This window comes from Arabidopsis thaliana, chromosome 5 (genome assembly GCF_000001735.4).
Source record: "Arabidopsis thaliana chromosome 5, partial sequence".
NCBI classification, from domain to species: Eukaryota; Viridiplantae; Streptophyta; class Magnoliopsida; order Brassicales; family Brassicaceae; genus Arabidopsis; species Arabidopsis thaliana.
Genome location: NC_003076.8, coordinates 10,039,344 through 10,064,899, shown reverse-complemented (window position 1 = coordinate 10,064,899; position 25,556 = coordinate 10,039,344). Strand labels below are relative to the sequence as shown.

At 34.4% G+C, this 25,556-nt stretch overlaps 1 protein-coding gene, 1 long non-coding RNA gene and 2 pseudogenes across 6 annotated transcripts; 2 read left to right on the top strand and 2 right to left on the bottom strand.

Moving 5' to 3' along the window:
* Positions 1-230: 230 nt before the first annotated feature.
* Positions 231-5,700, top strand: AT5G28056 (annotated as a pseudogene; the record flags this gene model as incomplete). Its single annotated transcript has 1 exon — positions 231-5,700.
* Positions 5,701-7,697: 1,997 nt separating this feature from the next.
* AT5G04625 lies at positions 7,698-8,477 on the bottom strand. The gene is made up of 2 exons (NR_142773.1): positions 8,097-8,477; positions 7,698-7,835 (listed from the first exon to the last, which is right to left on the bottom strand). It is a non-coding gene; the product is annotated as an other RNA (long non-coding RNA).
* Positions 8,478-8,547: 70 nt separating this feature from the next.
* On the bottom strand, positions 8,548-14,349 carry AT5G28053 (annotated as a pseudogene; the record flags this gene model as incomplete). The annotated part of the gene is made up of 1 exon: positions 8,548-14,349.
* A 4,451-nt stretch (positions 14,350-18,800) lies between these two features.
* AT5G28050 (Cytidine/deoxycytidylate deaminase family protein) lies at positions 18,801-20,993 on the top strand. 3 transcript variants are annotated; one of them, NM_001036882.1, is made up of 6 exons: positions 19,018-19,160; positions 19,416-19,488; positions 19,796-19,852; positions 20,029-20,219; positions 20,308-20,412; positions 20,503-20,986. In NM_001036882.1, exons 2-6 carry the CDS (start codon positions 19,416-19,418, stop codon positions 20,689-20,691), a joined length of 615 nt encoding a protein of 204 aa, NP_001031959.1. In that variant the 5' UTR covers positions 19,018-19,160; the 3' UTR covers positions 20,692-20,986. The 3 variants fall into 3 exon arrangements, with proteins under 3 accessions (NP_001330272.1, NP_198157.1, NP_001031959.1); NM_001344057.1 differs by lacking the exon at positions 19,416-19,488 and having other exon boundaries at positions 18,801-19,160; positions 20,503-20,988; NM_122688.4 differs by lacking the exon at positions 19,416-19,488 and having other exon boundaries at positions 18,869-19,160; positions 20,503-20,993.
* Positions 20,994-25,556: the final 4,563 nt, after the last annotated feature.

Sequence of the window (25,556 nt, the reverse complement as noted above, 5' to 3'; positions counted from 1 at the left end):
AAAGTAAAAAAGTGGATGTTGTAAATGAATAACCAAATGGATTAGCCCTGTAACGGAGCCGGATATCCGGCTTTTTCAGCGTATAACCACTATGTGTTCAGTTTAAGTTGGCTCTTCATGATAAGTTGTCTGATAAGTTCTCTTACTCGAATTGTTGCTCTGTGACTGTGACTGTTGTTGATTATGGTTTCAATTCATCTTAATAAGGTTTTTTAAGCTTATAACATATAATGTTGGACAAGTCATGGGTGCATCTATGCAGGTAATCAATAAAATTATATAGATAGGTTTAATTTAAATTGGGGTTTAGAACATTGCTTGAGTTTTTTTTTCAACTTTATTTCTTCATTGAAGAGCTGATCCTGGTTATGAGAGAGGTGCTCGAAGGTTTGTATTTGATGTGGTTGCGGCTTTAGGAGATATAGATAAGATAATATGTCCAAGCAAAGACTGTCGTAATGTGTACCACCACTCAAGTAGTGATGTGGTGGTCATCTTGTAACGAGAGGGATGGATGAGGCTTACAAGCTGCAAAGTGATCGGTACCATCATGGAGACTCAGTAGCTGATGGAGAATGTGAAAGGGAAGTCAATCATTGGAATGAGGAAATTCATGAGTTATACAAAGCTGCTGAATACAATGACCAAGAGTTGGCTACTAATGGTGATCTAGGTGACAATCCAGTGGCTGACTTAGGTGAGATTGTAGAGGGTGAGGACAAGAGAAAAGATGAGTTCCTCGCCAAGCTAGCAGATGCAGAAACCCCTTTAAATCATGATTGTCTAAACCACAGCAAGCTATCGGCAATTGTGTCTCTCTTTAGGCTTAAGACCAAGAATGGATGGTCTGACAAGAGCTTTGATGAGCTTCTTGAGACGCTGCCCAAAATGTTGCCCAAGGACAATGTGATTCACACATCATTGTATGATGTGAAGAAGTTTTTGAAGAGCTTTGATATGGGATATCAAAAGATTCATGCGTGTGTAAATGACTGTTGTCTTTTCAGAAAGAAGTACAAGATGCTGGAAAATTGTCCCAAATGCAATTCTTCAAGGTGGAAGATTAATATGCAGACGGGTGAGGTCAAGAAAGGTGTGCCACAGAAAGTATTACGGTACTTTCCAATAATCCCGCGGCTGAAGAGAATGTTTAGAATAGAGGAAATGACAAAGGACTTAAGATGGCATTTTAGTAACAAGTCTATTAATGGCAAACTTCGTCATCCTGTAGATTCTGTTACATGTGAAAAGATGAATGACAAATACCCTTTATTTGCATCAGAAGAAAGGAACATGCGGCTTGGTCTGTCAACAGATGGCTTCAATCCATTCAACATGAAGAATACTAAGTACAGTTGCTGGCCAGTTCTTATAGTAAACTATAACTTGCCTCCTCACCTATGTATGAAGAAGGAGAACATAATGCTAACTTTGCTTATTCCTGGTCCACAACAACCTGGTAATAGCATTGATGTCTATTTAAAACCCCTTATTGAGGATTTAAATCATCTATGGAAGAAGGGAGAGGTAACTTAGGATGCTTATAGTAAATCTACATTTACTCTAAAGGTAATGCTTCTCTGGACAATTAGTGATTTTCCCGCTTATAGTAATCTTGCTGGCTGCAAAGTTAGAGAGAAAATGGGTTGTCCTATATGTGGAAAAAATACAGATTCTATGTGGTTGAAGTATAGCAGGAAGCATGTGTATATGTGCCATAGAAAGGGATTGGCACCAACACATAGATATAGACATAAGAAAACATGGTTTGATGGGAAGGCTGAACATGGGAAAAAGGGAAGAATTTTAACTGGTCATGAAGTCTATCAAAACCTGAAAAACTACAGAAACGATTTTGGAAATGTTAAAGGTTCTGGGAGAAAGAGAAAAAGGACTGCCTATATTGATCCAGTTTCTGAGAGTTCCGATTCGTCTAGTGAATCCGAGGAAGATGAAGAAGCAGAAGTAGACCAGGAGGAATTATCAAAGTGGAAGAAACGATCAAAATTATTCAAGCTGTCTTATTGGGAGGTATGCTTGCATAATTGATCAATTAAGCTGTGATTAAGTATGGATCCAATCCAATCTAACTATACTTTTATTTGTTGTAGGATCTCCCTGTAAGGCATAATCTAGATGTAATGCATTGTGAGAAAAATGTTGCTTCAAGCATTGTTTCTACATTGTTGCATTGTGGAAAATCTAAAGATGGTCTTAATGCTCGTAGAGATCTCCAGCATCTTGGTATAAGGAACGATTTGCATCCAAATACACAAGGAAAGAGAACATATCTACCTGCAACACCTTGGTCTTTGTCAAAGAAAGAGAAAAAAACATTCTGCAAAAGATTATTTGAATTTACAGGACCATATGGATATTGTTCTAATATATCAAGGGGTGTCTAGAGGATTTTAAGATCATAGGAATCAAGTCTCACGACTTCCACGTGTTGATGCAGTAACTTCTTCCTATTGCACTTAGAGGGCTATTACCTAAAGGTCCTAGGACAACAATATTCCGCTTATGTGCATTCTTCAACCATTTGTGCCAGAGAGTCATTGACAGAGAGATTATCTCAGTAATGGAACGTGAAGTTGTGGAAACATTGTGTATGTTTGAACGGTTTTTTCCTCCCAGCTTCTTTGATATCATGGTACATTTGACAATACATCTAGGAAGAGAAGCAAGACTTGGAGGACCAGTCCATTTTAGATGGATGTATCCATTTGAAAGGTAAACATTATTTGAACTCTTGTGAATACGTTTCAAATTTTTCTGCATTATGATATCTTTTTCTTTGGACTTTGTAGGTACATGAAAGTTCTAAAAGACTTTGTAAGAAATCCAGCAAGACCAGAAGGTTGTATTGTAGAGTCATATCTTGTTGAAGAATGTGTGCAGTTCTGTAGTGATTTCTTGAAGAAGACAACAATGGTAGAAGAAAAAGAAGACATAAATACAGAATATGAGAACAGTTCTATACTAGAAGATCGTCCTTTATCTGCTGGAACTGCCATTACTCTTACTGAGATGAAAAAGAACATAGCCCATCTTGCAGTCATTCAAAATATGGCTGCCTTGGATACTTTTGTTGAGTAAGTTCTGTTTATGTTAACAATTCTTATTGTGTCAATTACAATGTCAGTTTAGCAATCTGACTATAGTTTCTTTTAATCCTGTTTTGCAAACATGCACTTGGAACATCTACAAGACACTAATCCAAGGTGTAGACGTGATGCATCAACGTTATGGTCTATGCATGCCAAGAACTATGCATCTTGGTTAAAAGAAAAGGCAAGCTATTTCTCTGTAATTTGTATAACTTGTCTGATTCTTCTTATTATAATTAAGTGACTGACTCTGATATATGCATCTTGCTAGATACCTGTTTCTTCATCTGAACATGAAGAAACAATTAAATGGCTTGCATATGGTCCACGGTGCAGTGCAAGGTCCTATACTGGTTATATAGTGAATGGACAACGTTTTCACACATGCTCATTTCAAAGACAAAGTCAGAATAGTGGTGTTCCTTTGGACAAGGAAATCCAAATAGAAGACATTGCGCCTTTGGTAAATTTCTTATTGTTGCTTCGTTGTACTCAGCCTATTAATGAGTTGGTATTTGAGGAGTTGTTTTCTAAATGTTTGTGACAGGGCCTACGAGCAAACTCTCCGAATAAATGTAAATTGTTGGATTTGTCTAATGATGATGTGATTGTTGCTGAGGGTCGTTGGCAGACACAAGAAGAAACTGCATTGGTTAATGGACTACCTATTGGACCAAAGGCAGTAAAGGTATTTGTGGATTCAGTGCTTTAACCAGAAACATTCATATAGAGGCCTACAATGGATATGACCTACCTTGAAGACTGTTTGATGGCTTTTGTTTCATGGCCTGTTAATAAAGTTAGATTTGAGATTCCATCTGCTAGACAGCATTCTGCATCACCAAATATAACATCAGGATCTAAAACTGCTGTTGGAACAAAATCTGCAGAGACAAGTGCCTCTAAATCCTCACGATCAGGTTCTGAATCACTTATGGAGACTGCAACACGACCAAGCTCTACAGTTAAGAATTTTATACCATATTCACAGTCTCCTATCCGGAAATCACAGGTAAATACTCTATTTTATTTTGGTCTGCTTATTTCTGTCAAATCTTCTGACTTTTGTTTTATGTTGTAACATGGCAGCGTATCATGCAAAATGGTTTAAAGGAAAATAAGAAGTGCACGTTGATAGACATTATAGACAAGAATCAAGTAGTTGCTGAAGGACGATGGGCAACAAATGATCCAAAACCAGAAGGTTCACTTTGTTCTTTTCGGTTCTAATGCAGTTAAAGTGTGGGTAGACATTGTCAAAGTTAGCGATGCAGAAGTTTGGAAGAAATCAGATGAAATAGAGATTATGGAAGATGCCCTTAGGACAGTTATTGCTTGGCCTGAGGACAAAGTGATCATGGCATGAGGTTTGGTTTGTGGAACTTGTTAGTTAAACTTGTTTTCAGACTCTTAGTTGCTTTTGGATCTTAATGAGATTATTGTGTTTTGTGAAACTTGTTATCTGAGACTTGACTTGTTTTGTGATTGGTGTTTTGGATTTGAAAGTATTAATGCAATGTCGTGGAATTTTATAAAACATGTGTCATGAAAATACTTGTTATGGCATTTAAAAACCTGCTACGAAATAAATTGGTTATCAAAATGTAAGATTTAACAAATGCTATATTAGATCCATCTACTGTAGCGCAATAAGTTAGTAATTAATCAAAATTTTAAAAATAGACAAACGCTATAAGATACTATATCATAGCATAAATATTACTATATAAAAACATAAACTAAACCGGTTTAACAAAGCTATCGTAGAGTCCCCTAACATAGCATGGGTAATGAATTATTACATAATATAATAACAAATTAATACGCATCAAGACACAACGTTTTCATAATGCTATAATAGAATTGTTTAACATAGCATACATGACGTTATCTTATATGGGGTACTTACGATAACAGGGGCATAAAATAGCGTTTATGAAATCGCTATTAATGACGTAACATAGCGTTTCTCTGGTGATAAGAATGTGGATTTTTCTTGTAGTGTGAGTTTGTGCAACAAGTTCTATCTGATGAGGATGATGATTTCTTAAGAGAGGTTAAAGCAGTTGAGAACCGTGAGAATTATGTTCGTATGTCTAAGGGAAAAAGCAAATGTAAAGAGTGTGTGGATGATATTGTCAAGAATGCTAGTGATGATTCTTACACTAATGGGGTGGGTCGTAGTGGTTCAGATGTGGATATCTCTGATGAAGATATTTGGACTCTAGCTTTTGATAGAGAGTATCCAATCGATTTCAGCCCATCGGGTTTAGATATGGCACATGCCGAAGGAGCTGAAAGCACACCTAATGTTGTGAGGCCAGTACTTGCTGCTGGAGAAGAGGATATTGGCACATCGGTTATGTTGTACCTAGAAAGTGAGAGAAAAACCCGTGATGATGTTGATGCCAACCTAGTAGGCAATGATTTTACTGAGAACCAATATGGAGGGTTTGCTTCACCTGGAATGGGCTTTAAGGACCACTTAGGATGTCCTCCTCCCCTAGACGTTGGTACAGTCCTCGAAGCAGGACTCACTGCTTCCCCTGGAGTTGGTGTTATAAACCAAGAAGCAGTGCCATCATCTTAAGAATTTAGGACTGCTCACGCTGTCGAAGCACTTTTACTTTTAAATCTAAACCAAACACAAGTATATTTAACACCATACACAAGTATAAATCTAAACCATACACAAGTGTATTGGCCAAAGAAAAATGGACTATGTACTTTTAATTGATGATATGAAAAGTTTAGGGTATGGTTAAAGATTTTGATTTTACATCTACAGTTTAGTGTAGTTCTTAAATAATTGAATGGAAAGAACTTCGTAGACAACAATAAATGGTCTGTTCCGTCTTAACAAAATCCATGGAAGTAATCAATTCGTTCGATTAATTTCAGCCTTTTTCCATTAACATCTTCATGGGTTCATTGATTCCGTTAACATCTTCATGTGTTCTTCTTCAATTTTACGAATCTCCATTGTTGCTCTCACTCAACTTCTATGAAAGAGAAATCGAAATCAACAGATAGACAAATCAGAGCAAAATAATCTTCATGTGTTCTTTTTCAATTTTACGAATCTCCATTGTTGCTCTTACCGATGACGTTGCTGTTGTTCTCACTGATGACGCAAACCACATGAATCAAACAGAGAATCAAACCACTGATGACGTTAATGGGAGATTTGAACGGGCTATAGGGATTGTTAAGGAAGAGAGATAAAGAGAGAGAGAGAGAGAGAGAGAGAGAGAGAGAGAGAGAGAGAGAGAGAGAGAGAGAGAGAGAGAGAGAGAGAAGAGAATTGACGTTATGTTTCTCTTAGTTCAGTTAAGGGTATAAATGTCTAATTTTCTATTAAAAAGATGAGAAAATGTCTACTTCTTGCAAAGTGCCTAAATTGTAAAAACTTTCGTCTAAAGTACTCCATAATGTAATTATCTCTTTCAATTGATTCAACAAAAAAGGGTCAAAGAAATTAAAATCCAACTCTAAAGAGCAAGTGCTATGCTTTCACGTGGTTTTGAAATAGGTTGAAATTAAAAACACCATTTATGTTTTCTACTCTTTAAGAATTCGGAAACTAACTTGTTTGTCTTTGGCTTTTAACCTACTGATAAAAAATTTCTTGGCTTTTAAACTATAACTAGATTGATAACCCGTGCTTCGCTCGGGTGTTAAGTTTTGATAAATAAATACAAAACTTTAGATTTTTGAAAGATATTATACCATGAAATTTTAATTGTATTATCGAGTAAATTTTTTTGGTTTGTTAATATTTTGGTTTTGTCAATTTTTTTATACGATTTTATTATAATATATGTGCGTTGTTAAATATTATAGCAAACATTTGAACTGTTAGATTTATTGATTGTAGTATTTGATTATATTTTTTTTGAATGTGCATTTATTTAATGGATGAATTTTATATTTGATTTTAGATAGTACTATATATTATAATATTTGTTTGTCAAGTGTTAGATTTAATATTTTGATTACATATAGTTAATTTTATTTATAATGAAGAACTTAAGTAATTCTACTAATTTTATTTTTAATTTGAAACTCAATTTTTTTTTTTGTGTGTGTTATAAGGTTTCAATTAAAAACTTCTGTAGGTGATTCCATCAGCATTTAAGATCTTTTTGAAATGGTCAACTTCCTGTCAATTAAAACGAAAGGCTAACTTATCCCAAACAAAACGAACCTATAACGGAAAATGTGTACATGAACAATAAGGGAGTATAGGAATGACTTGAAGCAACATGATGATGCGTTCAAGCCCATAGGTTATTTCAACTGGAGACAATGGAAGACTTCCAGCCTAGAAAGAAGTAAACTTCCCAATTATATTGTCTTTTAACAACCAAAGCAGAAAATATACTACAGAACAAAATATAATATCTACCCTAAGAAACCAAAAAGGCAAACCTTAATCTATAGTTAATTTCTAGAAATGTTTACATAAAATGAAAATTACGTGCTGAAAGTAAGTAAATTGTGTGATTTCCATACCATCCATCCAAAATCTTCTCGCCCAACCCCCAAGCACCTGTAAATCATTCAAATGATCAGATAGCTAGTATATATTAACAACTGACCAAGCACCTGAGAATATAGTGAGAAACTAAAAGAGATGGAAAACCCAAAAAAAACATGGTTCACACATTACCGAGCTCTCCTAGTTGTCTTCTACAAACCGTATATCATGCGCAATCACATCAATACCTATAAGACCGCTTAAGAATAGTAAGGGAAGGATTATCCGGTTGAGAAAATTTCCAAATGCACCATAAAAGACGACCTTCACATAATCAAACCTTGAGGAAATCAAAATTAACTCTATAAAACCACAAACCAGAACCAGCACATGGAGAAAACTTCAATCAATTGTACATATACAAGGAAAGGAACCTATCCTGGTTGCAATTGAGTGTTTAAACACATATAAGTGGAAACAAAAGAGAAGGCATTTTCAAATGAGTACCTAAAGCAGAAAGACTGTTGATAAAGAGTTGTTGAGAGTTTCCAAGGTTAGGTTTCAATATGACTTGAAATTGAGTGTGTCTTTGAAGCCTATTGGGATTTTCTCCATAGCGAGAATCGTCTGGACGTATGCTTGGCTCAACATAAGCAACATTTCATGGTTCAGGACCAAGAACCCTCAAAAAGGTACAAGGATTCATGGTGCGAGCTCCGACCTCAGTGTTACTTGGTTGCATAACGGCACATCCACGGAAGCCCAATATTCCTTCAATTTCAAAACAAAAGAGAGTAATTCAATTTCAATTCGTCAAAATTTTGAAACTAGAGAATTGGAGATTGAAGGAGATGAGTGAGAATCGAACGAACCTGGAGACGCTGAATCACTTAGTTGGAATGCAAATTGGACAAGGATCCATTTTTATTATTTTTTTTGTCTAAAAGCTGGTTTTCATTACAGTGAAATTGAAACCGGTACAACAGCTGGTACATTAAAAGCTGAATTTAAAGCAGACTTTGCTACTTCATATGCTCGTCGATTGATATCTCTAGAAACAAAGAAAAATTTGATAAACTCAAAAACTGAAGATAAAGAAAGGATGTCGTGAAGAATCCCATAGAGCTCCTTAGATTGAGACTCCAAATTTAGTGCTTTGATCAGCTGTTGCGAATCTGAAGCAAGTGAAATTTTCTTATAACCAAGGACGATGGCCTGCTGGATCGCAAGGAAAACCGTCATCGCCTCTGCCATTAATGGAGATCGAACGTTAGAGGAAGAAGATTTGCCTTGTCTCTCTGAGTTACAGGAGAAATCCTTGTAGATCCATCCAAAGCCCGCCTCCTTCGTCTCGGCTCTCCAAGCTACATCCGTATAAACGCGAATTGTATCAACCTCAATCTCGTCAATTGGATATGGAATTCGGGGATGTGGAGGTTGATTTATCAAGATCTGTGCCGCTAGCCATTCTCGGGCTTGAGAGACTGCCTGAGAGATCGCATCTGAGGGTCCGATCTGCTTCTGTTCAAAGATTCGTTTGTTGCGGCACGTCCAAATCGTCCACATGATCCACGGGAAGAGTGGTCCTCCTCCAAGTCCTGTGGGTGGCAAATTGATCAGAAGCTTTGAAGATTCAATACCTTTCCTCAGAGTGATAATTCTGGACGGGTCAATAGGATGTTTGAAAGGGGCTTGTTCCCAAATTGAGCGTGCATAACTACAATGGAAGAAGAGGTGAGTATCAGATTCTTCTTCTCCACAATGTGTGCATACAACTGTAGATACAATTCCTCGAAGTCTCAGGTTTTTCCCCGTAGGGAGAGCTTGCTTCATAGATTTCCAAAGGAAAAATTTGATTTTTGGAGATGTTTTGATATTTTAGATCTCTTTGGTCCAGGCGAAATCATCGAGAGGAGGGCTTGAAATCGTAATCGCCTCCGTTTGAGATGCAGCATGATAGCCTGACTTGGCAGTGTACTCGCCGGACTTGGTAAGCAGCCAGAGGTATCTGTCTTTTTGCCCCTCTCTGACTTGGTCTTATTTCTAGGATCTCTTGTTCATAAGCAGGTAACAGCACTCTGATTTTCTCTTTCAACCAGGTATTGGAGATTGGACAAATGAGATTTGCCACTGATAAGTACTGAGAGTTTTGAGGTGCTGGCCCCATTGGAGTGACTGGTTGAGTGAGGGAGATCCACGGTTCTTGCCAGATCAGAGTATCAGAGCCTGTACCAATAGTTCTGCCAAGCTGCGTCTTTAACAGGTCTCTTTCAATGCAAATGCCACGCCATCCATGTGAAGCATAGTTGGAGACTTTGTAGTCTAAGAAGGATGTTGTGTGGCAGTATTTGCCCAGGAGGATCTTTACAAGCATGCACGATGGTTTAGTGAGTATTTGCCAACTCACTTTCGCCAAAAGAACGTCATTAAAGTTAGGTATATCTCTGAAACCCATTCCACCATCTCTTTTTGATTTAGTTAGTTTGGACCATGCTATCCAACTCATTTTCTGGTTTCCTAATGATGAGTCCCACCAAAATCTGGTGAGAGCTGATTGGATCCGTTTGCAGAGAGAGCCTGGGAGTTTGAAACATGACATTGTATATGTTGGCATGGCAGCTAGAACCAATTTTAACATGGTTGCTTTCCCAGCAGTGGACAGAAATCTAGAGGACCAGCTTTTGGCTCTCTGACTGATGCGGTCGATGATCAAGTTAAACATGTCCTTCTTCTTTCTGCCAAAGAGCTCGGGTAAGCCAAGGTCTTTTCCCAAACCTCCAGCTGTTTGTATACCTAAAACTTGCATAGCTTCGGCTTTAATCATTTCTGGTGTCTTGGTTGAGAAGGTTATGGCAGACTTGTTTTTGTTAATCATTTGTCCTGAGGCCTTCTCATACTTTTGCAGGATTAGAAGAAGATTCTTGCAGATTAGAAGAAGATTCTTGCAGCTTTGAAGGTCAGATCTGCAGAAGAACATGGTGTCATCTGCAAATAGCAAATGATTCACTCTAGGACTGCCTTTAGCCACTCTGACTCCAAGTAAGTCCCCATTCTGTTGTGCCTTCTGACATAAACTAGAGAAAACCTCATTGCATAAGATAAAGATATAGGGCGACAGTGGGTCCCCTTGTCTTATGCCTCTTTGTGGTTTGACTGATCCTTGGGCTGCACCATTTAGTAAGAAAGAGTAGGAAATCGAGGTGATGCATTACATAATCCATTCAACCCATTTTGGATGAAACCCCATCTTTTCCATTACATGCTTGATGAAATCCCATTCGATTCGATCATAAGCTTTGCTCATATCCGTTTTTACTGCCATAAAACATCTTCTTTTTGCCCCTGATGTTTTCAGATAGTGTAGTACCTCATGTGTTATCAAAACATTGTTTGTGATCGCTCTCTTTGGCACAAATGCTGATTGATTCTCAGACACTATATCTTGAAGAACCGGTTGTAGTCTTTTTGATAGTAGCTTTGATATGATCTTGTAGAACACAGTACACAATGCAATAGGTCTGTAATCCACCATTTTCTGAGGGCTTGCAATCTTTGGGATAAGTCTGATATGTGTTAGATTAATGTTTGCAGGCAAAATACTTGAAGCAAAGAAAGATTGGACCTCCAAGATGATATTTTGACCCACAGTAGCCCAGTTTGATTCAAAGAAGCTCGCTGAGAATCCGTCTGGTCCAGGTGCCTTATCTGCGTGAATGTCAAAGCAAGCCTTTTTTATTTCTTCTTCACTTGGCATACTGATTAGGGTCTGGTTGGTTGCAGGGGAGATACAGGGCCTAATAGCTTCGTGGACTGTGGTTGCTCTTTCCCCGTCTTGTGATGTGAATAACAAGTCAAAGTATTCAGTGATCACTTTCAGAATCCCCTCCTCCTCAAAAGAAGGTACTCCCTCGCTATCTTCTATCACAGAAAACTTGTTTATCACTGTTCTTCCTCTTGTTATAGCATGAAAATAGCCCGAATTTTTGTCTCCCAATGCTAACCATATTTGTCTACTTCTTTGTTTCCAGAACGCTTCTTCAGCCTTATAAGCCAAGAGTAGATTGTTGTTAATTGATGAGATGAGCTGTAAGTTTGGTTCTTGACTTGTCATTGCTTCCTCCAGTTTTTGTTTATATTCCTTTATCAGCTTTTGACTATTTTGGTGCTTCTCTCTTGTCCAAATGATGATATCTCTACGGCATCTATTGATCTTTTCCTCCACATCTTCCTGATTATCATAATTCCAAGCTTCTTCTATTAGGTGACTCACTTCTTCACTTTCTTTAAGGCGTCGATCATATCTGAAAATGCCTTTCTTTTTCTTTTTTGACATATCAAAATCGGTAAGAAGCGGTCTATGATCAGATCCTTCGAAGCAAAGGTATACACATGTGCTTGCTGGATAAGCTTCAGCCCAAGCACCATTGGACATTGCTCTATCCAACCTACAGTGGACAACGTGCTCATATCTCTTTCCTCGCCATGAAAGAAAATTCCTTGAATGGCGTAAATCATAGAGATCACATTCAGCCATGAAGCTTCTTATATCCACAAAGGTACCTTCGTGTCTTTCTGGTCCTCCTTGTTTCTTTGTAGCATCAATTATATCATTAAAATCACCAGTGAGGAACCATGGATCTTCTCTGTTTGTACCTTGGGCTGTTAGTAGATTCCAAACCAATTTCCTTTTTACTCTATCTGGTTCCCTATATACAAATGTTGCAAAGAAGTGTTTGCCTGCAGCTTTAATGCGTGTATCTATAAAATTGTGGCAGGAAGATATTATCTCAACTTCCACCTCTTGTTTCCAGAATAAAGCCAGACCTTCTCCGCCTGGGCTATGAGGAGAGATAAGGAAGTGAGAAGGACACTGCATCCATCCCTGAGTTTTGATTACCATGTCATCCACATTTCTCGTCTCCATGAGGAATAGAAGATCATGTGAGATGTCAGAATGAATCTCACGCAGTCGCCAGTCTGTTATGGGATTCCCCAACCCACAACAGTTTCAGCTCAAAGCCTTTAAGGAAGAGGATTTGATGGATTGTGAAAATCCATCTTCGGCTTTATCATTGCAGGTATTAATGTTCCTTTAGGGGCTGCATTACTTGTGGAGGGATTATTTGCATCTCCCTGTAACGTCAACTTCTTTTTAACAGGTGGTTTTCTGCTATTATTGTTCTTCTCTGCACATTGAGGGGCAGTTGACGCAGAGGAAGTTCTTCTTCTTTGTGAGTTTTGAATCACACATTTGTTTCTTTTACTTGATTTTACACCAGTGAGCGTCAGAGGGCTTCTATTTTGAGCTCTGTTCAAAGGAGGGCGAGCTCGTTTCTTTTTTGCTGGCACATTTGAGGATGTAGGGAGCTCTGCTGGGTGAATTGGGAGATCTGAATGCTCTCCAGTTTTGGTCTGAACTTGATCAACAGAGGCTCTCAAGTAGTCTTGGTTTGCTTTTGTGACCGCCTCTATCATTTGAGCTGCAGTCTCAGCCATAAGATCTCTCGCTTCTCTTTAAACAACCCTGCGTTTTCGTGTTGCGCTCTCTGTTGGATCAGCACAACTGGTATATTGAAGTGTAACCTCTCGCAGTTCCCCCCATAACTTCTTCAGTAGTAGGAACTGGCAAAAGGTGGAGGGGGGGGGGGGGGGGGGTAACCTCTGCTTTTGTGTTTCTCTCTAGATGTCAGAGCCTTGTGCTTGATGAATCTGAGTTTTCAATTCTATGGCTGTCTCTTGATTTGCTTTTTTCTCTCCATTGCAAGTTTTGTCTGGAGTCACTGTGAGAATATCTAGCAGGGTACTTGTGAGCCTCTTCTCTGGTGGATGCATAGGATCTGGGGGTGATCTTCTATAAGGTAGATCTTTTGGCTCATACCGCCTTGTCCCAGAAGATGGTTGTGTTCTGTAACGTCCATCATCATTTCCCCTTCTGCTGGTATCTCTTCTTTCATAAGTGATGTGATCAGAGTAGTGACTTTTCCCCGCCACTGATTTTCTAGAGTAATCTCTTGGTGTGTAAGAGGGTTGAGATTTAGCTTTGCTCGCAGCTTTAGGAGGAGGAGGGAGGCTCTTTTTTGGAGAAACTTTTGAGGATTGAAGCCCCGGACAGTCCTTTTTCTCATGGGACAATCTTAAGCAGTGTAGGCGATGATTCTTGAGATTTTTATACTCCAAAGTTACTAATATCTCACTGTCGTCATCAAAATCTACCATTGTCTCCTTTATTATTGGTTTGAGACCGTCAATAATGACCTTTATCTTTGCTGCAGCTGGTGTTATTTCGTGGTCCACGACTTCCCCTATCTCGGATCCAATTGACAGAAGCATATAAGGTTTCCAGAAATGCATAGGTAGTCCCTGGAGCTCTATCCAGAATGGGATCTGAGAGGGGAAAGAAGCAGAGATAACAGGTTCCCAACGCTGAAGAATCACCATCCACTGGTCGAAATGATACGGTCTATTATCCAAGACTTTCTGTAGATCTTCCTCATAGTCAAAGCGGAATTGAAAGCATCCTCTGCCTAGGTCAGAACCTGTTGCTTTGTCTCTCAAGTTCCAACGGTTTGAGAGGAAAGAGATGAGGGACCAGAGTCTTTGGATCTCTGGGTTTGTGAGCCTTCCCATGAGTATGAGAGAGTTCTCCCTGATAAGGTCAGCATTATCCAAGGTTGGTGCTCTTATTCTCTTTCGAGGGAGTGGAGAGAACTCATTCTTTTTTTCTTTCCTTTTCAGGTAGTATGGGATTCTTCTCTCCATTCTTTGAGTCGTAGGAGTTGGAGAAAGGCTTCACTAGAGGTAAACAAGCGTTCCAAAAGGTTCTTCACACAAGGTGAGATAGTTCTTGCCCGGAGGCTGAAAGTTTCACTACAATGTTCTCAAAAAAAGGATAGTTCTTCACAAAAGTGAGATAGTTCAGGGAGAGAGAAGTATCAAGAGAGTAAGCAGGAAGTTACCAGACCAAGTATTACTGCTACAGGTGGGCGCCTAGCATGAGCATACACCATTGGAAATGTAGTACAGGAGCGTTGAGGATGTCTGGAACTAGAGGGCTGAATAAAGAAGTTGTTCTCTTGACCTCAAGATAGAAAGCAAGGAGACCACAGAGTGAGGGGCACCTCCTACGCCAGACTCACCTGGGAGCACCACGGATGTCCTCCGGCGACCAAGAGTTCACCGGAAAGATTGAAAAGCGTTGACCAAATTTGTAAACTTTCTTCTTTTAGTAGTAAAAAGTGGGTAAGATCTGTTTTTTCAAAAGTTAGTAACTTCTTTTACGATATTGGTAACTGTGCCTGAGAGAGTTTAAAACCTTTTATCACTTTGGACCAGGATTCATTAAATCGACAAATAATTTAAGAATCGAGGTCCATTTTTATCTTGCAGGATCTGCACGTCTTTATCCGGGTCAGTTTCAATCACGGCTCGGATCGGCTTTGGAATTGTCTATTTTACCCTTACTTTTTTTTGTTTGAGTTTTTGTTGTAACCTAATATTTAAAAGTGGCTTAAATGGCTTGTCATTTGTCTGCTTTTCATTCTGATATAGATTGGTGTATCTCCTTTATGAGATCTTTCGCCGACATAATGGAATAAAATACTTAGAATGATCATTGCTTTCTTTAATCGGATTCTTATTTCTATTATATAATTTTCAACTGAAAATTTGTTATGTGTTAAATACATAAAGACTTTTAACCAATAAAGATTATAGTTTGACAGAAAAAGATACAACTCTCTTTCATAATTGAGAGTTACTCAATATTACTTTCCTAATTTCTGTAGGGAACAGTTAAATGCTTAAATTACAAGATAATTTCCGCTATATACTATTTCTTTTTTCTTGGGTTTATTTGTTACATAATCAATTTTTTTTGTAACTGGTTTTTTATTTTATTTTGTTGGGTCAAAATTTTAAATTGGTTATAGAACTTGTTGTAAAGCCGTAAGTAACTACTGAACTTACTTTCTATGATTTACATAAATAAGGTGGTATAATGTAAAATAAAATGTCATCGGATAAAAATAACTTATTGTAGTGTTATGCAAGATCTATGTTATATAAAAATAAAAATAAAAATAAAAACACGATAATTGGACCAACTTATTGACGATGTTGATATATCCGTTATTTTTGCAAAAAGGTAGGAATTATTTACTGAATAATTTTTCGAATCCTTCCTAGTTTTCACTTGGAATATGTGGTAAATAAAATATTTATATATACATTTTTGCAGCTATTTTATGAAATAAATCCTCAAGTTTGAATTATTTATAAGGAATGCCATTGACATTAATTATTTTCAATTAATTAATGATTCTAATTAGTAGCATTTTCTTATATAATATATCTTCATTAATTCTAATTACTTAAAAAAAGAGAAATTTTAAGACATTATTAATATATACTTGATTAAAAGATAAAATATTGTAGTTAATTAAACTTTTATAATATTTAACGAAATAAACGTTTAGAATATTTATAATATATGAAATCTATAAAATTAAATAATCATTTGAAAAAAACTTTTAAATTAAGTTGAATTATAAATCTTTTAAGAAAAGTATTATTTAAACAAAAAACAAAAGAAAATATATTTAATTTCACCGAACGGGATTAGATGGTAGGATGAATTTATAATATTTATAATATATGAACTTTTAAACAATTAAATAACCATTTGAAGTAAAAAAAATTGATTTAAATTATATATCTTTTCAAATAAAGTATTATTAAAATAAAAATAACAAAATATTTTAAATTTCATCGAACGGGGTTAAATGGTAAGACAGATTTGGGTATATAAAATACAAGACGCTATACTATGGGTAAAATCCATTAGATATGTTTAATTTCACTGAACGGTATTAGATGATATGACGGGTTTGGATCGATAGTAATACGAGATGGTATACCATAGGTAAAATCCTAGATATAAAAATCAAAATACAATTATATTATCTTAAACACTAAACAAAAAAATAATATTAATAAAACAAATATAATTAAAATTTGAATTATTTAGTTATAGTCTAGATTTTAACTTAATAAACTATGTGTTATTCTTTCTATATTTTTAAACAGTAAAATTTAAACATAGTAATTGTACACTAAATAATATGTAGATATAAGAGTTGTACATTTAGAAAATACAGAAAATTAAATCATATATATTTTAAATCTACTAAACAAATTAAATTTTTATTTTTAAAAAAAGATATAGCCCCGCGGTGTACCACAGATTAAAATATAGTTTGTTACACACTTGGTAACATTTTTTAGAAATGTGATCTGATTTTTGGTAAAACAAGTGCATTCGTATTTAATTTTATATTATCATCGGGTAAAATCTTATAGCAAAACCAAGACTAGTTCTGAAGACATGTAGAAAAGCAAGTAATCTTTTTTTTTAAACGTCTAATAGTAAATCAAATAGAACCACAACGATTTTTGTAGATGGTTAAACTCAATCCTAAATCTTAATCCACACACTCTTTTGATCATTGATAATTCGTGCTTTCTTTAAAGAAAGGAGAGGCAACATGCAAGAGGGAAGATTCGGGTAAGAGTGGAAGCCGTACACGCGAACATTTATGAATAGTGTGATCTCTATTTTATTGTCTTATCTTGAATCACTAAAACAACCATGCTCTTTTATTTGTTTAACGAACCATCTTGTAAATTTCTACGAAAGGTGACAACACTTTTAAGGATTACATGCATACAGTCTCCAGACTAGTTACCACCCTCCATTGTAACGTGTTTTTTTTTTTTTAATACCAATAGCAACTGTAACGTATAAACAATTTCTAAAGTATTCTTAACTTTCATTGATAAAGAAAGATAATTGATGGGTCAACAATAATGGGCCATTTGATTCAATTTTTATTTTTTTGGTTTATTTTATTTATAACCAACTCACACCGGTAACGTGCGTCTCTCTCGTTCAATAATTATTTCGCATAAATGAAAATAGTTATATATTCTCATACATGCATGTATTCGCCTATTTAAAATATTTGTTCTTTTCTCATACACTTTTTGCATTTTATTGTTGTCATTTTTAGAATTTTTGTGAGAGGTACTCTAATCATTCTTATTAGCACTAGGAGTCTTTTGGCCAACCAAATATTTAAACAGAAAAGAAGAAAAAGAATCTTGGTTTGCTTATATGGTTTAACTTTTATTTATATGTGTCAACCCAAAAAAGATAGTTGAAATTCAGAAAGAAATTTTATAAACAGATTAAACGATCAAACTAACTCCATTTGTAATGACTAAGAAGAGTAAAAGACTACAATTTAAGAGATGATTCTTATTTTCCATATATAACTATTTATAAGCCTTTATTGCACATTTTTTGGCACGTTTTCGTGGAAGATGAGTCTTATCTACCAAATGCTAACGTGCTCCTGATCCCATTTGTGTTATGAGTTAGAGTCATTTGACTTATCACTTATCCGATTCTATTATTGTGCCATGTTTATGTATCTTTTTGTTCATTTTTTTATATAATAACTATACAATCATACCAACATAAAAAAATTCGACATCCCTATTATATATGGTCTAAAAGTTTAACAGTTAAATAATTTATTCAACATTTCTATTATACATAGTCTAAGTAAAAAAATTCGACTATGACTGCCTTTCATAAAATTAAATCCCATTCGCAATCCACAAAAGATTAGATTGATAGTCCTCATCGTTACTATTGATAGTGGTTTCTTGCTCATTTGAGTTCAAGTTATCTAATTTTCAAGAACTCATGCAATAACTAATTTAGAATATTGTTTTTCAGAACTTTAGAGGATTTATTTATATACAATTATTTTTTTTATGACTAAACCAATCTGTTAAATCGTTTAATATATATATATATATATATATCAATTAATATATAGAATTCCATGTAACAATATATAATAAGAGAAAACAATTAATTATTGTAATTTTTAAATATTGTACAATAAAATTTTTATTAGAAACTTTTTTTAACCATTTTTTAATTTTAAACAGTTTCAAACGCTAGAAACTAATTTTTGCGATTAATGTTTTTTTTGTCAATTTTTTGTGATTAATGTGAAAATTGCCAGTAATCACAACCGCACATAAACGTTGAACTATGCATCATAAATTAAATTTTGATAATTCACATTTCTCATAATACAGAATTCTCAAACTACTAAATTACTTTGAAATTCAGCATATTTAATTAAGAAAACATGAGTTAACAAAAATGTTTAAATTAGTGAAAAAAATCCTCATGAAGCTAGCTCTTTTTCATGTCAAATCACACCTTTTGAGTAATAAACCCAATTTTCTTGGTTCCTTCCTCACAAATTCACTTTCCACAATTAATCTATCTCTCTCTTTATCTCCCTCACACCTCAGCCTTCTGTGTTCGTCTTTATCTCTCTCCCAAATCTCAATTTTGGACTCGTCTGCTTTTGTTTATATAAACACTTCTCTTCTTCTTCAATCTCCACACACACCACACAAAACCACCTACCTTCTTCGATTTCTCCAGAAATCCTCCTTCAAGTTCATACTCATGGAAGAAGCTAAAGGTAAAATCAATTACGATCCTCGTCGCATTTTTGTTAGTTTCTCGATCGAGATCGGAGTATTTAATCTCCTTAGATTTTGCAATTTCTACTCGAGATTCGTTGTTTTTGCTTGCATCGGTTTGATTATACAACCGAATCGATCTTCGCGATTTTGGATGATTCTATTTCGAATCAGACTCTTTCTCAAGCTGATTCAATGTTCAGTTTCCAGATCTGGATTCTAGACTTATTTCTTCATTCTAATTTCACATGCAGATGAGAAAATTTCTGGTGAATGTTTACTCGTTGTCAATCACCAGATCACCAGAGTGTTATATATCATCGGAATGTACATAAGCATATAGATTTGTGTTCGATTTTTAGGTGATTTTGACTTTTTGATTAGAAACAATGGCTTCTAGTTTTGTGTTATCTAATTATCTTAGCTTGAAGATTCCTCTATTAGCTGATGTTTACTTGTACCACAAGTTATGGTATCTGTTTCTTGTGTCTACTAACTTGTGATCTGAGTAACCATGAAGCTTTGTTGTTCAATGGATGTAATTGTTCTTGGTTTTGATCATTGTCTGTGTCGATTTAGTCTTTGATGTTTCGTGTTTAGAGGATCTGATTTGCTTTGTTATTGAACTGTGTAGTGGAAGCAAAAGATGGTACCATCTCCGTAGCTTCTGCATTTTCCGGTCACCAACAAGGTAATAGACCTTATGACTTATAGTGATGACTTATGATCACTGTGATGCTTATACCTTTGGCTTTGTAATTTTGCTCTTGCTATTTTTGATTTATGTGTCCACCATTCTTAGTTGAAGATTGTATGTGTTTGCAGAAGTTGTTGTGGTTTATGTTTCTATACTTTGTCTTTGATCAGCTGTTCACGATAGCGACCATAAATTCCTAACGCAAGCTGTTGAAGAAGCTTACAAGGGAGTGGACTGTGGTGATGGTGGCCCATTTGGTGCGGTGATTGTGCATAATAACGAGGTTGTCGCTAGCTGCCACAATATGGTTTTGAAATATACTGACCCAACTGCACATGCTGAAGTCACTGCCATTAGAGAGGTAAGAAAAGAGTATTACGCTTGAATCTCTTGAAACGTTGCAAAAACCGGTTTTCTGATGATGATTTGAATCCATTGTGAATGTGCAGGCATGTAAGAAACTTAACAAAATCGAGTTATCAGAATGCGAGATTTACGCATCTTGTGAGCCATGTCCGATGTGCTTCGGAGCCATCCATCTCTCGAGACTCAAGGTAAGATGTCGAAACAAGTCTACTCACAAACCCATCTTTCTAATCATTTCATTTATCACAATGAGTACTCATGTCTCTACTTGTAAACAGAGGTTGGTTTATGGAGCCAAAGCCGAAGCAGCTATAGCCATCGGGTTTGATGACTTCATAGCTGATGCTTTGAGAGGCACGGGGGTTTACCAGAAATCTAGTCTGGAGATCAAGAAAGCAGACGGGAATGGCGCTGCGATTGCGGAGCAAGTTTTCCAGAACACAAAGGAGAAGTTCCGTTTATACTAAAGCACTTCTCCATTACCACATTCTTCTTCTTCTTCTCCTTCATGATGGTAATTAGAAGTAGTAGAAGAAGAACTGCACTTGCTTTAACTTAAATAAATCTCTGTTTCAAATTGTTCATTTTAAAAACAGAAGGAAACGAAAAAAAAAATCAATTTCGGTTCTTGTTGACACGATTTGTAATTTCTTTTCTTCATTTGAATTGAACTGGTAAATACTTTCTTCTCTGTCAAAATCTTTATTTTCTATTTTCTGTACAAGGCCAAGTTCTTCACTAATAAATCGAATTGTTTTTCTATTAAACATTTGTTGAACCAAAGGCTTAAAGAAAGTGGTTGAAAGTAAAACTGTTCATTTGGCTACCAATTAAACGAGAAACGAATGTAACACCCCGGTTTTGATGGGTTCACGGGCCGAGAGAGGATATAAGACCACTAAGGGTTGATTGGGTTCTCTCGCTACCATCATTAAACGTTGCGTTTGCGGTTGCTAGAGTTTAAACTAATCATAAAAAACACTTTAAACTGCTCCGGATCTCTATAGTCTGTTCGAAATCACCCAATTCTAAATGCTTATTCCCGCAAGCGTTTGCGGTTGCAGGCAATAGCGATTGGTAAATTTTTTTTTTTATCAAACCCTATATATTTCAACAAATACGTAAACATTTTTAAAAAGTTAAAAGAATATTCTCAAACCCTATATATAATAAAGATAATTCTTATAACTTTTTTTTTATCTATCAAAATCATGACGTCAATCCAAACTCAAAAATGACAAGATATAACCTAAGTATTGTAATATTATTTTTATTTCAAATGGTTATTTAATTGTTTTAAAGTTCATATATTATAAATATTCTAAACCCGTCTTATCATCTAATCCTGTTCTGTAAAATTAAACATTATTTTTTTTATTTTTTGTTTGAATAATATTTTTATTAAAAGATTTATAATTCACATCAATTTAAAAGTTTTATTTCAAATGATTATTTAATTTTTATAAATTTCACATCTTATAAATATTATAAAACGTTTTTCCGTTAAATATTTTAAATGTTTAATTAACTATAATATTTATCTTTTAATCAAGTATATATTAATAATGTCCTAAAATTTTTCATTTTTATGTAATTAAAATTGATGAAAATATATTAGATAAGGAAATGCTACAAATTAGGAATATTAATTAATTAATAATAATTGATGGTAATGGTATTCTTTGTAAATAAGTTTCAACTTGAGGATTTATTTGCTAAAATGGCTGAAAAATGTATATATAGATTTGTTAAAAAATATTTTATATTAGATTATTTTGCATATGAAATTATAAAAATGTTAATTACGTTGATTATTTAATTACAATAATTGTTACAATTGAGTTAATGTCGTAATGCAATTGCCAACATATGGGCAAATGATAAATTTTTATAATCAAATTTATAAACGTTCTAGGGTATCAAACCTCATTTGAATTATATTATTTGACAAATGTGGAGGTCACAAAACCCGGTTTCTGTGAGTTTTGGACCCTATCATCTAATAAAATCGTAGCTGTTGGCTTTTGGCCAGTTTTTCAATCATGGTCGTTTGTTTTGATTACGTTAATTTTGGAAGTTATCTTACCTTGATTAAATCGAGATCATCTTTTTTCTCTGATCTTCAAATCGTCGACCGTTGTTTTTAATTTTATCAAGCATATACAAAAGGTGCTCTTGCTTGATTGGTCCTTAAATATGCTCAAAAGTTCAGAGTTTTGAGCTAACTATGAATCTAAAATATGATTAACAATTATAGAAAGGTAAAATCAAATAACTATTTTATCTCTAATCAAATTATAAATCTATATATACATTTTTGCAGTCATTTTGTGAAATAAATCCTGGAGTTGAGATTTATTTACAATGGCTGCCATTACCTTTTAATTATTGATTTTTTTCCAGCAATAAATTAATTAACAAACTAAAAATATTCCAATCTCATATGTCACGCACACAGTATTCAGCAACTATTTAAAACAAAAAATGTTTGACAAACAAAAATATAATTGCAATCCCTTAAAATGAGCAAAACACACCTAAATACATTCTTTATCTATCCAATAAATCTTTTTTCTCCAAAATTTGAACTAGATTTTGGCAACTATTTAAAACAAATATTTGTTTGACAAACCAAAATACAATTGCAATCCCGTAAAATATTTATTTTAATTATATATTTAAATTAGCGGTGTACCGCGGTTTTTTTTATGGGATGGATTTGGCGAGACGGGTTTGGCAGGACGTTACTTAATAACAATTGTAAACTATAAAATAAAAATAAATAGATTTAATTTGCAAACTTTTATATATACTAATTTAAAAAATAAATTGTCTCCGCGGTATACCGCGGGTTAAAATCTAGTATAAAATAAAGAGCAAGACAATTAAATCAATGGTTAAACTATTTTTTCTAACAAAATCATTGACAAAATCTTAGAACAACAAAAAAAAAAAGAAAAAAGAAAAATCTAATTCAATTTTTAATTTACAATTTAATCAAAGACATTAAAGAACAAATTTTTAAGGAACATCATTTTTACTAATATTAACCAATTAATAATTATCAAGAAATCAGAAATTTAAAAGGTAATTGAAAATAAGAAAATCAAATCCGCATCAATTTGTTAAATACAGCAAGATAAATGATAAGATCCATTTGTTAAAATCACCATTTTTTAGAACCATTAAAAGAAGCCATCAGATTCCAAAAGAGAAAAAAACAACTACTTGCCTAGTGAGCTAACATTTTACAATGTTATGGCCTCAACGTAACTATTGTGCAGCATCTGATCAACAAAATTTACATGCTTGAACTTCAACTTAAGGTTTTTGGGCGTATAATGTAACCCTTTTATCTCAACAAAGTGAGATATAAATTAGAAATCCATAACCATCTTAATGTAATCTTCTACTCTTCGTTATTCCAATATTTCCAAAGGACTAAAAGACTGGAACAACAAAGCCACATGCGTTCGATTAAGACAGCGAAATAAATCTTTGTTAAAGTTGGTAAGATTTTCATAGTCTTCTACTCTATGAACAATAAGATCAACTACTTTGAATCTTGATGCATTGATCTAGTTAGCAAAATTAAAAAACAAATATGAATTCATTTCTAAAACACTCCAAATAAAAGCAATAACTATACATTAATATAACTCTACAACTTCATTTGCAACACCAAGTTTGTAAGGTAGAGAACAAAGTCTCTCCAGAATAGTCCTTTCATTAACCAAAATGATTTCGCGCTAAGGAGGTTATCTATGGCTCCTTTTGGAGTAAAGTGGTCCTTGTTAACTCCATTGAATAGGTACTAGATTCATAAGGATTCATTATTAACAATATATCCCAAAGTTCTTCCTACTCATGTGAATTGGTTAGAGAGCCCAATAGTCCAACAATTATCGATTTGTTGGTGCAAAACCTCATCGAGAAGACGTAGAGCTGAGATAATTACCTATTATGAAGCACCAAATTTGTTTAGTAGTCATCACCAAAACTATAATTCTAAATCTAAACCTAGAGAAATAGAAAATTTAGCGACATAAGGAGAAATTTACTAACTTGCATAGTCAAGAATGAGAAGCCATTAACACCAAACATATATATATATATATATATAAAGCATGTGTAACATAATAAAAAACCCTGAAACAAAATCAAGAGAGCGATAAAAAGAAAAGCATACTTTTGGTTCTTTTCCACCACTTCAAAGCTATAGAGATTCAAAATCGAGTTTAAAGCATAGCTATAGAAATTCATAGATTGAGAGTCAGATTTACCACAACACCAAGCCAAATTTCAATGCATAATGAGGAAGTTGGTTAAAGCGTACTTCAAAGCAATAAGGATTTAGAGAGCCGAGTTTCTTGAAAAAGCAGTATATATAAGATTTGTAACCAGCGATTTTGATCAAGTAAAGAGTTTCTTGATTTTGGTCAAGTAATGGTTCTAACATAACATATGTATAAGATCTCTAACCCGCGAGAAAAACAAATAGATCTTATGTAATTTGACTTGTTTATTCTTAATGAGGTGAATTAATTTGGACTTTGAAATTATACTTCTAATGGCATTGGTTAGTAATACTTTAGAAAAGGCAATGTGAATTTTCTAAAGGTACTTTCCTTATATTAGTATAAAGATATTTTTTTCATGAACTAAATGCATGGAGTAATAACATTTAACTATGAAATTTATTTATTTTGAATAATTATGTAGAATGTTATATATGATTTTAATTATTAATTATATTTAAATTATGTTACATTTTATTATTATAATAAAAAATATTTGGTGTAATTATACTTTCTATAATTATTAATTATATTTATTTGGTTTAATTTCGTTCAAACCGGCTGGTTAATCATTCATAAAATTTCTGTAAATGCACCAATTTTCAAAAGCTAACCATATCATTGAAAAATATTTCATAATGTTTAAAATCACAACCGTCCGTTTTACAAACTCTCGCAAGTCATACAATATCCACTGCGTTTAAACCAGTCATACCTAAAAATAGCCATTGGGTGTTACAACAAATGAAGTGAGCGGTTAAAAATTAAAACAAGCCGATTGTAAGCCACATGAAAAATCTGTGAGTTTACCAATTGTTTTGATACTGTATTAGTTTTTTCAATATAACTTTATTTGTATTGTTCTATTAAGAGATTATTAATAGTAAAAGTAATTTTATATGTTATCTAATCTCTTATATTCCTTCCTTATAACAATTTTTTTCAATTTAAAGTAACCACCTTTTTTCATTGTTATGTCATCGCATTTTCTCTAATCGCTTTTTCTATAATCTCTAAAAACATTCTTAACCGTC

Excerpts from the sequence above, each read along its gene's own strand:
- AT5G28050 (NM_001344057.1), top strand. The coding sequence starts at position 18,830 with ATGTTTAAATTAGTGAAAAAAATCCTCATGAAGCTAGCTCTTTTTCAT. Across the intron at positions 19,853-20,028 it reads ATTTTCCGGTCACCAACAAG|CTGTTCACGATAGCGACCAT; the intron begins GTAATAGACCTT and ends GTCTTTGATCAG. Across the intron at positions 20,413-20,502 it reads TCCATCTCTCGAGACTCAAG|AGGTTGGTTTATGGAGCCAA; the intron begins GTAAGATGTCGA and ends ACTTGTAAACAG.